We start from the raw sequence: 13666 nt of genomic DNA, 5'->3' as shown, positions 1-13666 counted from the left end.
TTTAATTTAATCATCTTTCTCTCTTAGAGTCATACTTTACCAGAAAGAGAAATGAGTGGGGTTTTTTCCTGTCTCAGTTGAAAACTGAATGAGACCATATGTGAAATCATTTATGTAATGCTTTAGTTTTACAGGTTCAAGAGGTTAAGAGGTTAATGTTGTTGAAATGGCAGATACACTGAATTTCACATATTCCTATATTTATCACTCCTCGAAGAATTATTAGGTCTTATAAAAGCAGCTTGAGGATTGTCTCTTTGCGTTCTGGTTCATTAGAGAAGATGAAGAATTACAAGAAAGATGGACTTCCTCGGTGGCGCAGTGGTTAAGAATCTGCCTGCCAATTCAGGGGACATGGGTTCAAGCCCTGGTCCAGGAAGATCCCACATGCCATGGAGCAACTAAAGCCTATGCGCTACAACTACTGAGCCTGTGCTCTAGAGCCCACGAGCCACAACTACTGAAGCCCGCACACCTAGAGCCCATGCTTTGCAACAAGAGAAGCCACTGCAGTGAGAAGCCCATGCACCGCAATGAAGAGTAGCCTCGCTCACCGCAACTAGAGAAAGCCCACATGCAGAAACAAAGACCAGTGCAGCCAAAAATAAATAAATTAATTTTTTTAAAAAACCTTAATTTACTAGAAAGATGGAGGAAGTTACATAAAAACAAAATTCAGAAAACACAAGATTCTGCAGAAGAATACAAGGAAAAACAGAAAAAGAAGAAACTACCCTACTGGAAATGTGTTGGTTGTTTTTCTCCTCAGTCTTTTAGTATAGAATTAAAAGTTCCTATAATATAACATAGTAGGCTAATCCCATTAAGTGAGAGCTGCAGTGAAGAGGAGGCTGGGGTGTTAATGATAATGTCATTATTTTCTCTTTTAATTTACAGAAGTTGCTGGGTGTGTTTTGCCACTGATGAAGATGATAGAACAGCTGAATGGGTGAGACCATGCAGATGCAGAGGATCTACAAAATGGGTTCACCAGGCTTGTCTGCAGCGCTGGGTGGATGAAAAACAAAGAGGAAACAGTACAGCCAGAGTGGCATGTCCCCAGTGCAATGCTGAATACTTAATAGTTTTTCCAAAGTTGGGTAAGAAGACCCTTAAAACCAACACAGATATATATATATATAATGTTATAATATATGACTATGATCCTAGGTTTATTTTTAAGTGACTCATGTCTTTGCTTTTTTGTGAATTTCTCTTTTCCATTTCTGTTGTTTTCTCTCTAAATGTCAGATATTTGTTTTGCTAACAGTTTACATTATCCTTAATATATCCCCAGATCTATCCATTTGTCTGTGTATTCAATGTTTTCATTTGGTTGAGTGGATAAAGAACTTGGATATCTAATTGTGTGGGTAAAATCAAGTTAACAAAACTATAATAAAAGGCTGACTAGAGAGCCTCATTCTCTGGAAACCATTGGTGTGGGGGAAAGAAAACAATAGTGTGTTCTTTCTAATACTTATTTTTATTAATTCTTCTATCAAGGAATAAAAGGGAAATTAAATATTTAATAAAAGACAGTGTTTGGAATCCAATTTATATGTCTGTTTTTCATGAAAACTACTTTCCTTTTTCTGTGAATTGGCAGACAAGGAATAACCAATGGTCTTTGAGAATGAGGCTAGTGTTGAAACAAGTGTAGCAGATTGCTTAAAGGAAGCTATAACTAAGGCTGATATTTAGTTAGCATGTTCCATTACATCCATGTGATTATGAACTGGTGTCATTCTCTTTGTTTGGTGTTTATGCCATGCCAGTTGTTCAACATTTTTAATATGACACTTGTCTATAATCAAGAGGTATATGAAAGCAGTTTGGGTTTTGGGAAGGTCGAGGAAAAAATGACTTTGTGGAGGAATAGAGTTCAAGGAGAAACTGGAAATAATTATTAGATTATTTTTTTCTAGGTGCTATACATATTGAAATCAGACCTTTCTTTAAACAAATAAGGCAACATAAGTGCAGATGATGAAGTGCTTTTCTAATGTGAGAAGATTAATAATAAAGGCAAACAGAATTTCCATACCTGTCTATATTTCTCTAACATAATGCATAGGAAGAAGTGATAGCTTTCTATGAAAGAAAAATAGTGTAGTAGAGAAAGTATCATTTCTCAGACATTTAGAATTTGTGGACCACACTGACAGATCTTTTTTGTTTTTGTTGTTGTTTTTAATTTATTTATTTATTTTTGCCTGTGTTGGGTCTTTGTTGATGCGCGCGGGCTTTCTCTAGTTGCGGCGAGCAGGCTTCTCATTGTGGTGGCTTCTCTTGTTGTGGAGCACGGGCTCTAGGCGCGAGGGCTTCAGTAGCTGCGGCACACGCAGTCAGTAGTGTTTAACTGTTTCTTTTCCTACTTCTTAGTTCTGCTAAATCAGATAATCCCACTTTTCAACTATAGGTTGTTGGGAATAGCAGCAAGTATAGGATGATTCTTTTAGATGTTTTAGATATTCAAATGGATGGGTACAAAAATTATTGCAAGAATTCTCATTGAAAACTACCTACAATATCTGATGAAGCACTGAGTGGACAAATGTGTGGCACTCAGCAATGAAGTTGAATATTGCAGTTTGGAAGATAGCAGTGGATAAATCTGTCCTTCTGGTTGTATTTCAGTTCTAGGAAACATGTTTTTAGGTCTAGTGTGGTAATTGAATACATTTTTTAAGTATACTAATAATAAGACACTGATTTCATTCTACAACAAGGAAAGAAAATGGCTACATGTTGGAAAAGTCAAACTCTTTGCTTAAGCTATGTGTATCATGATTTGGTCTTCATATTTTATCATTAAGAATTGTTATTTCACCCTCATGTGATAGGTTCACGCTATTCACAATACTGAATATCACAGAGATCTGCCACTTGAGTAAGCCACAGATAATCATAGACATTTTTTACTGACCTTACTGGTGTCATGGGGGAAAAAATGTACATACTTCATTTAAATAGTTTTTGTTAGCATCTTTCTTCCTGACAAGATAGGAAAGCAGAGTGTTGTATTTGCTTCTTTTTTCCTGACATAACATTCTGAAGATACCTGCTCAGGGACTGCAGTTTGAATATTATATTCACAATTTTCCATGCAATCTTTAACAGACTCAGTAGAAGACTTACTGTCCAATGTCAGGTGTTGTCTGTAAATGAAGCCATGTGTGAATTGACTTTCAGGTGCTATACTCTTTCTTGCTACACACATGACTAGTACTTTTGGCCATATTGATCCTAGTGTACATTTTCAAGTCAAAGTTCAAAGATAATTGTTGGTTAAAGGAAAATCCCTTCTCTAAAGCATGTTTTCATTGATAATCAGAACTGTTTGTATTTCATAATTTACATATTATGTACATACCAAGAGTTGATTCATATTCTGAATACTAGTGGTTTCTTGTAGCCATGAAACAAAATATTTAAGAGCAACATCTGTGAAAGTAACTGTTTTTACTCACTGAATACCACACCTAACATTATGTAATTAATGTCCAGTAGTGTCATCTGATACAGAAACATACCAGTAAATTGTTTTCTTTCTGAGCATATTTATCATTAATTTTGCAGCTGACCATAGTTATACCTGTTTTTGTTAAAATAACTTAAAGTTCCTTCACAGTTTTTAATCTTGGCTTTCAGTGACAAAATTCATAATGCAGGTATTGATTGGTTTACTAGAGTGGTTGAAAATTATATGAATGCTTCAGTGGCTTCTTATCCCTGTTATATAATGTTTCAGTCCCTGTTTAAAAATGTATTATACTTTGGGCTTCCCTGGTGGCGCAGTGGTTGAGAGTCCACCTGTCGATGCAGGGGACACGGGTACGTGCCCCGGTCCGGGAAGATCCCACATGCCGCGGAGCGGCTGGGCCCGTGAGCCATGGCCGCTGAGCCTACGTGTCCAGAGCCTGTGCTCCGCAACAGGAGAGGCCACAACAGTGAGAGGCCTGCGTACCGCAAAAAAAAAAAAGTTTTCATATGGATTTAGACTCAGTCTGTCTGGCTAGCTGGCCAAAGTCTGCATCTTTTCTGGTACTTAGTGGCAGCCAGAATGGAAGGATGGTGGCAAGTGTGTGTTCTTAATTGTCAATAGGGAATATATTGTGAATATATCCTCCTAGTCATCCCATCCTCCTCCCTAAACCCTGGCAACCAATGATCTTTTTACTGTCTTCATAGTCTTGCCTTTTTCAGAATGTCATATAGCTGGAATCATACAGTATGTAGCCTTTTCAGATTGGTTTCCTTCACTTAGTAAATATATTTAAAGTTTCTCCGTGTCTTTCATGGCTTGATAGTTCATTTCTTGTTAATACTGAATCATATCCCATTGTCTGGACATACCACAGCTTATTTATCCATTCGCCTACTGAAGGACATCTTGTTGCTTCCAGGTTTTGGCAATTACAAATAAAGCTGCAGTACACATCTGTGTGCAAGTTTTTGTGCGGACATATATTTTCAACTTATTTAGGTAAATAACAAGGAGCGTAATTGCTGGATCATATGGTAAGAGTATGTTTAGTTTTGTAAGAAACTACCAAATTGTCTTTCAGAGTGGCTGTACATTTTGCATTCTTACCAGCAATAAGTTCCTGTTGCTCTGTATCCTTGCAGCACTTGCTTTTGTCAGTGTTTTGGATTTAGCCATTTATATCTCATTGGTTTTTTTTTTTAATAAATTTATTTATTAATTTTTGGCTGCATTGGGTCTTTGTTGCTGCACGTGTGTTTTCTCTAGTTGCGGCAAGCGGGGGCTACTCTTCATTGCAGTGCGAGGGCTTCAGTAGTTGTGGCATGCGGTCTCAGTAGTTGTGGCTCACAGGCTTTACAGCTCAGGCTCAGTAGTTGTGGCAGACGTGCTTAGTTGCTCTGTGGCATGTGGGATCTTCCCAGACCAGGGCTCAAACCCGTGTCCCCTGCCTTGGCAGGTGGATTCTTAACCACTGCGCCACCAGTTTTAATTTGCTATTCCCTAATGACATAGATGTTGAGTGTCTTTTCATGTGCTTATTGAGTCTTATGTCCTTCTCACACCTGTCAGAATGGCCATCATCAAAAAATCTACGAACACCCAGGAATGCAAGGATTCTTCAATATACGCAAATCAATCAATGTGATACACCATATTAACAAACTGAAGGAGAAAAACCATATGATCATCTCAATAGATGCAGAGAAAGCTTTCAACAAAATTCAATACCCATTTATGATAAAAAACCCTGCAGAAAATAGGCATAGAGGGAACTTTCCTCAACATAATAAAGGCCATATATGACAAACCCACAGCCAACATCATTCTCAATGGTGAAAAACTGAAACCATTTCCACTAAGATCAGGAACAAGACAAGGTTGCCCACTTTCACCACTCTTATCATAGTTTTGGAACTTTTAGCCACAGCAATCAGAGAAGAAAAAGAAATAAAAGGAATCCAAATCGGAAAAGAAGAAGTAAAGCTGTCACTGTTTGCAGATGACATGATACTATACATAGAGAATCCTAAAGATGCTACCAGAAAACTACTAGAGCTAATCAATGAATTTGGTAAAGTAGCAGGATACAGAATTAATGCACAGAAATCTCTGGCATTCCTATACACTAATGATAAAAAATCTGCAAATGAAATTAAGAAAACACTCCCATTTACCACTGCAACAAAAAGAATAAAATATCTAGGAATAAACCTGCCTAAGGAGACAAAAGACCTGTATGGAGAAAATAACAAGACACTGATGAAAGAAATTAAAAATGATACAAATAGATGGAGAGATATACCATGTTCTTGGATTGGAAGAATCAACATTGTGAAAATGACTCTACTACCCAAAGCAATCTACAGATTCAATGCAATCCCTATCAAACTACCACTGGCATTTTTCACAGAACTGGAACAAAAAATTTCACAATTTGTATGGAAACAAAAAAGACCCCGAATAGCCAAAGCAATCTTAAGAAAGAAAAACAGAGCTGGAGGAGTCAGGCTCCCTGACTTCAGACTATACTACAAAGCTGCAGTAATCAAGACAGTATGGTACTGGCACAAAAACAGAAAGATAGATCAATGGAACAGGATAGAAAGCCCAGAGATGAACCCACGTACATATGGTCACCTTATCTTTGATAAAGGAGGCAAGAATATACAGTGGAGAAAAGACAGCCTCTTCCATAAGTGGTGCTGGGAAAACTGGACAGGTACATGTAATAGTATGAGATTAGAACACTCCCTAACACCATACACAAAAATAAACTCAAAATGGATTAAAGACCGAAATGTAAGGCCAGAAACTATCAAACTCTTAGAGGAAAACATAGGCAGAACACTCTGTGACATAAATCACAGCAAGATCCTTTTTGACCCACCTCCTAGAGAAATGGAAATAAATACAAAAATAAATGGGACCTAATGAAACTTCAAAGCTTTTGCACAGCAAAGGAAACCATAAACAAGACCAAAAGACAACCCTCAGAATGGGAGAAAACATTTGCAACTGACAAAGGATTAATCTCCAAAATTTACAAGCAGCACATGCAGCTCAGTAACAAAAAAACAAACAACCCAATCCAAAAACGGCAGAAGACCTAAATAGACATTTCTCCAAAGACATACAGATTGCCAACAGACACATGAAAGAATGCTCAACATAATTAATCGTTAGAGAAATGCAAATCAAAACTACAATGAGGTATCACCTCACACCGGTCAGAATGGCCATCATCAAAAAGTCTACAAACAATAAATGCTGGAGAGGGTGTGGAGAAAAGGGAACCCTCTGGCACTGTTGGTGGGAATGTAAATTGATACAGCCACTATGGAGAACAGTATGGAGGTTCCTTAAATAACTAAAAATAGAACTACCATATGACCCAGCAATCCCACTACTGGACATATATATACCCAGAGAAAACCCTAATTCAAAAAGAGTCATGTACCACAATGTTCATTGAAGCTCTATTTACAACAGCCAAGACATGGAAGCAACCTAAGTGTCCATCAACAGATGAATGGATAAAGAAGATGTGGCACATATATACAATGGAATATTACTCAGCCATAAAAAGAAACGAAATTGAGTTATTTGTAGTGAGGTGGATGGACCTAGAGTCTGTCATACAGAGTGAAGTAAGTCAGAAATAGAAAAACAAATACCGTATGCTAACACATATATATGGAATCTAAGGGAAAAAAAAGGTCATGAAGAACCTAGAGGCAAGACAGAAATAAAGACACAGACCTACTAGAGAATGGACTTGAGGATATGGGGAGGGGGAAGGGTAAGCTGTGACAAAGTGAGAGAGTAGCATGGACATATATACACTACGAAATGTAAAATAGGTAGCTAGTGGGAAGCAGCCACATAGCACAGGAAGATCAGCTCAGAGCTTTGTGATCACCTAGAGGGGTGGGATAGGGAGGGTGGGAGGGAGGGAGACGCAAGAGTGAAGAGATATGGGAACATACGTATATGTATAACTGATTCACTTTGTTATAAAGCAGAAACTAACACACCATTATAAAGCAATTATACTCCGATAAAGATGTTAAAAATAAAAAATCTACAAACGGGGTTTCCCTGGTGGCGCAGTGGTTAAGAATCCGTCTGCCAATGCAGGGGACATGGGTTCGAGCCCTGGTCTGGGAAGATCCCACATGACGCAGAGCAACTAAGCCTGTGTGCCACAACTACTGAGACCACGTGCCTAGAGCCCACGCTCCACAACAAGAGAAACCACCGCAATGAGAAGCTTGTGCACCACAATGAAGACTAGCCCCTGCTCGCTGCAACTAGAAGCCTGCACGCAGCAATGAGGACCCAACACAGCCAAAATTAAATTAATTAATTTTTTAAAAAAATCTACGAACAGGAAATGCTGGAGAGGGTGTGGAGAAAAGGGAACACTCTTGCACTGTTGGTGGGAATGTAAATTGATACAGCCACTATGGAGAACAGTATGGAGGTTCCTTAAATAACTACAAATAGAACTACCATATGACCCAGCAATCCCACTACTGGGCATATACCCTGAGAAAACCAAAATTCAAAGAGTCATGTACCACAGTGTTCATTGCAGCTCTATTTACAATAGCCAGGACATGGAAGCAACCTAAGTGTCCATCAACAGATGAATGGATAAAGAAGATGTGGCACATATATACAATGGAATATTACTCAGCCATAAAAAGAAGCGAAATTGAGTTATTTGTAGTGAGGTGGATGGACCTAGAGTCTGTCATACAGAGTGAAGTAAGTCAGAAAGAGAAAAACAAATATTGTATGCTAACACATATATGGAATCTAAAAAATGGAATGGAATCTAAAAAACAACCAAAAAATGGAATCTAAAAAACAACCAAAAAAATGGTCATGAAGAACCTAGGGGCAAGACGGGAATAAAGACGCAGACCTACTAGAGAATGGACTTGAGGATACGGGGAGGGGGAAGGGTGAGATGGGACAACGTGAGAGAGTGGCATGGATATATATACACTACCAAATGTAAAATAGCTCGTGGGAAGCAGCCGCATAGCACAGGGAAATCAGCTCGGTGCTTTGTGACCACCTAGATGGGTGGGATAGGGAGGGTGGGAGGGAGGGAGACTCAAGAGGGAAGAGATATGCAGATATATGTATATGTATAACTGATTCACTTTGTTATAAAGCAGAAACTAACACACTGTTGTAAAGCAGTTATACTCCAATAAAGATGTTAAAAAAAAAAAAGGAAGAAAAAAGAGTCTTATGTCTTCTTTGATGAGGTGTCTGTTAAGTCTTTTGATTGTTTTTTTTTTTTTGCTGTATGCGGGCCTGTCACTGTTTTGGCCTCTCCCATTGCGGAGCACAGGCTCCAGACACGCAGGCTCAGCGGCCATGGCTTACAGGCCCAGCCGCTCTGCAGCATGTGGGAATTTCCCGGACCGGGGCACGAACCCGTGTCCCCTGCATCGGTAGGCGGACTCTCAACCACTGCGCCACCAGGGAAGCCCTTGACTGTTTTTAACATCAGTTTTCTTATTGTTGAGTTTTAAATGTTCTTTGTGTATTTTGGATAACAGTTCTTTATCAGGTATATCGTTTGCAAATATTTTTTCCCAGTCTGTGGCTTGTCTTCTCATTCTCTTGATCTTTCTTCTTTTTTAATGTAGTAGTTTACAGCTATAAATTTCTAAGCTCTGCTTGGATTTCTACTTTGACCTGTTGATTATTCAGGAGTGTGTTGTTTAATTTTCACATATTTGTAAATTTCCCAAATGCCCTTCTCTTATTGATTTCTAATTTCATTCCATTGTGATCAAAGAACATACTTTGCTATCCGTTCTTTTAAATGATTAAAGCTTGTTTTATAGCCTAGCAAGCTTTATACTTGCAAATTTTCCATGTGTACTTGGGAAGATGTGTGTTCTGTTGGTAGTGGTGGTGGTGGTAGAATGTGATATAAATATCTAGCTGACTCATAGAATTTTGAAGTCTTCTATTTCCTTGTCGTTCTTTCACCTATTCTTCATTGAAAGTGGGCTATTGAAGTCTACAGCTATTGTTGAATTGTCTGTTTCTCCAGTTCTGCCCATTTTTGCTTCGTTTATTTTAGACTGTTGTTAGGTGCATAAATGTTCCTAATTGTTATGTCTTTCTGATGGATTGTCCCTTTTACCATCATAAAATGTTCTTCTTTGTTTCTAGTAACACTTTTTGTCTTAAAGCTGATTTTAACTGATATCAATGTTGCCACTTCCACTCTTTATGTAAATTCTTAGATTATTTTCAAGTTAAATTTTATTACAGCTTTGTTTTTTCTTTTTTTGTTCTCAACTAAGCATTAATTCAAACTTCTGTGTAGAGACAAGATAACTAACAATTACCCTCAAAAACTGGTTGTCAAATGTTACGTGCAGTGTAAAGCTTAGAAGGAAAAGATACTCACTAGGGATGATGAGGAATGATTCCTGGGAGAAACCTTTCCTATAAAATCTAGCAAATAAAATTAATAGTTGTTACTATTTTATTTTATAATATTTTCTTTTAATATTAACAGTGATATCAGTAGCTATCACTTCCTAACAGGCACTGACTCTTTGCCAGGCACTATGTCAGTCAGTTTGCCTATATTATTTTAAGCTTCTCAAAAGCTTTACACAATAGGTAGCGTCCTTATTCTACAGGTAAGGAAACAGACTTGGCAAATTTATTTAATGGAATTCCATGGGTTTCTAGCAAGTAAGGAGCCAGGATTTTAAATTGCCAAAGCACATCAGAAGCTAGAGGGGAAGGTTACCTAGAGGGTGCAGTTTTGTTTGGTCAGCCTTCCAGTGCACAAAGCAGGGTGGAGAAAGAGGAGTAAATTTGGAGAGGCAAACAGAATATTGAGCACAATTAGTTTATATGTTAATATATTCTAGACTAGTATACATCATGTTCTATGCTTGCTTTTTTTTCCTTAGCAATATATGGTAGATACCATTTTATATTAGTGTATAAAGAGCTTTCTTTTTCTTTGTAGTTGTATAGTATTCTGTTACATAAATGTGTGGTTATATAACCAGTCTCCTAATGATGGACATACAGGCTGTTTGTAATCTTTTACTGCTACAAAGAGTGCTGTCATAAACAACTGTGTAAAATAATTTTACACATGTGCAAAATGACTAGAGTGGAATTGCTATAAGTGAAAGGGTATGTGCAGTTATAACATTAGTAGACATCATCAAATTGGCTTTTGTAGAGATTATGTCTGTTTAATCTTCCCAACAGTGTATTGGAGTGCCTGCTTTTCCATTGCCTTTACCAACATGCTGCTATCAATATACAGAACTAATTATATCTGCTGCCTTAGCATTGATCAAAGCTCAGCAGAATGTTCACTAAGGTTTTTTTCTTTTATTATGAAATTTCATTTGTTGAGAAAGAATATATAACTACATATGAGGAATAATGACTAATAAACCGTCATCCATTTACTTATCCCTCAGGTTTAGAAATAAAATATCCTGGTGATTTCAACTTTTTATCATTAAGTAATGACTATTTTATCTATAAGAATTTTTTTTGTGTGTCTTAAACTTCTATATAATATAGACATAGACATGATAATATAGAATACAGTTGCCCCTCGGTATCTGCAGGAGGTTGGTTCCAGGACCTCTGCAGATACCAAAATCCATGGATGCTCAACTCCCTTATATAAAATGGCATAGTATTTTCATATAATTTATGCACATACTACTATATACTTTATTTTATTTTATTTATTTATTTTTGGCCGCGTTGGGTCTTCATTGCTGCACGCAGGCTTTCTCTAGTTGTGGCGAGCGGGGGCTACTCTTCGTTGTGGTGCGCAGCCTTCTTGCGGTGGCTTCTCTTCTTGCAGAACATGGGCTCTAGGGGGGCAGGCTTCAGTAGTTGTGGCACATGGGCTTAGTTGCTCCGCAGCATGTGAGATCTTCCTGGACCAGGGATCGAAACTGTGTCCCCTGCGTTGGCAGGTGGATTCTTAACCACTGCGCCACCAGGGAAGTCCCCCTACTATACACTTTAAATCATCTCTAGATTACTCATAATATTCTAATACAGTGTAAATGGTAAGTTGTTGCTGGTGTGCAGCAACTTTGAGTTTTGCTTTGGGGAACTTTCTGGAATTTTTTTCCCCTAGATATTTTCATTCTGCAGTTGGTTGAATATGCAGATGCAGAACCCAAAGATTTGGAGGGCCAACTGTAGAATGAAAATATAGCTATACCAGCTTTTTTAAAATAGATTTGTTATTTTAGGACAATTTTTAATTTACAGAAAAATTTCAAAGATAGTACAGAGAGTTCCCAAATATCCCATATCCAGTTTCCTCTGTTATTAATACCTTATGTAGTATGGTACATTTGTTATAGTTGTTGTACCAGTACTGATATTATTATTAACTGAAGTCCATACTCTACTCAGGTTTTCTTAATTTTTCCCTAATGTCCTTATTCTGTTCCAGGATCCTGTTCAGGATATTATATTACATTTAGTCATGTCTCCTTAATGCTCCTCTTGGCTGTAACAGCTTCTCACTTTCCTTGTTTTTGTTGACCTTGACGGTTTTGAGGAATACTGGTTAGATGTTTTACAGAATGTCTCACAATTCGGATCTATCTGATGTTTTTCCCATTATCTCCTGGGGTTATGAGTTTTGGGGTACAAGACCACAGAGATGAAGTGCCATTTTCATCACAAAACATCACAGGCACATACTATGAATATTACTTACCACTCATGATACTGACCTTGATCATCTCAGTAAGGTTATGTTTGTCAGGTTTTTTCACTGTAAAGTTACTCTTTTCCCCCCTTTCGTACCAGCTTTTTTTTGATGTTGTTACATTTGCTTATCTTTTCTCACCCTTTTATTTTCAGTTCTTCTGAATTCTTTTGTAAATAAGTGTAAACTTATTGTGATACTCATATAGTTGGGTTTTTACTGTCAAATTTTATTCATTCTATTTGTCCTTTTTTCTCTTTTTTTTCCCCTTTAGTTGATCATCTTCTGGATTGAAATGCTTTTTCCTCTGATACTATATTTTCCCCTGTACTTTTTTTTTTTTTTTTTTTTTTTTGGCTGCATTGAGTCTTCGTTGCTGCGTGCGGGATTTCTCTATTCACGGCAAGCAGGGGCTACTCTTTGTTTCAGTGCACAGGCTTCTTATTGCCGTGGCTTCTCTTGTTGCGGAGCACGGGCTCTAGGCACACGGGCTTCAGTAGCTGTGGCACATGGGCTCAGTAGTTGTGGCTTGCGGGCTCTAGAGCACAGGCTCAGTAGTTGTGGCACACAGGTTTAGTTGCTCTGCAACATGTGGGATCTTCCCGGACCAGGGCTCGAACACGTGTCGAACCCGTGTCCCCTGCATTGGCAGGTGGATTCTTAACCACTGCGCCACCGGGGAAGTCCCAGAAATACAAAGGATCTTAAGAAAATACTGTGAGCAGTTGTATGCCAACAAATTGCATAACCTAGAAGTAAAGGATAAATTCCTAGAAACATAAAACCTACAAAGACTGAATCATGAAGAAATAAAAAATGTGAACAGACCAATAACAACGAAGGACATCATAAAGCTCCCAACAAAGAAAAACCCAGGACCAGATGGTTTCACTGGTGAATTCTGCCAAACACTTAAGGAAGAATTAATGCCAGTCCTTCTCAGATTCTTTAAAGTTAAAGAAGAGGGAACATTCCCAAACACATTTTATGAGGGCAGCATTACCCCGATACCAAAGCCAGATATGGACACTATAAGAAAACTACAAGCCAATATCCCTGATGAATATAGATGAAAAAATTCTCAACAAAATATTAGCAAAACAAATCCAACAGCATATTAAAGCATTGTACACCATGATCGAGTGGGATTTATCCCTGGGATGCAAGGATGGTTCAATATCTACATATCAATCAGTGTGATATATACCACATTAATAGAATGAAAGATAAAAATCTTATCTCTGCATCTCATTATCTGCAGGATGCAGAAAAGCATTTGACAGAATTCAACATCCTTTCATGATAAAAACTCTCAACAAATTGGGTATAGAAGGATGTACCTCAACGTAATAAAGGCTGTATATGACAGACTCACAGCTAACATCATACGCAGTGTACCCACTAAGATCAAGAACAAGACA

At 37.9% G+C, this 13666-nt stretch overlaps 1 protein-coding gene across 1 annotated transcript in view; it reads left to right on the top strand.

Annotated features, from left to right (window-relative positions):
- The window catches only part of MARCHF5 (membrane associated ring-CH-type finger 5), a 56293-nt gene that overhangs the window by 18019 nt on the left and 24608 nt on the right, over positions 1–13666 (top strand). Inside the window, exon 2 of the mRNA XM_030865083.3 lies at positions 898–1100. Within this exon, the coding sequence (XP_030720943.1) occupies positions 898–1100 (203 nt within the window). The remainder of the gene's footprint in view (positions 1–897; positions 1101–13666) is intronic.

The sequence above is a fragment of the Globicephala melas genome, chromosome 16 (assembly GCF_963455315.2).
Source record: "Globicephala melas chromosome 16, mGloMel1.2, whole genome shotgun sequence".
NCBI lineage: Eukaryota > Metazoa > Chordata > Mammalia > Artiodactyla > Delphinidae > Globicephala > Globicephala melas.
Note: the sequence above shows the minus strand (reverse complement) of the source record. Positions and strands in the feature narration are given on the sequence as shown.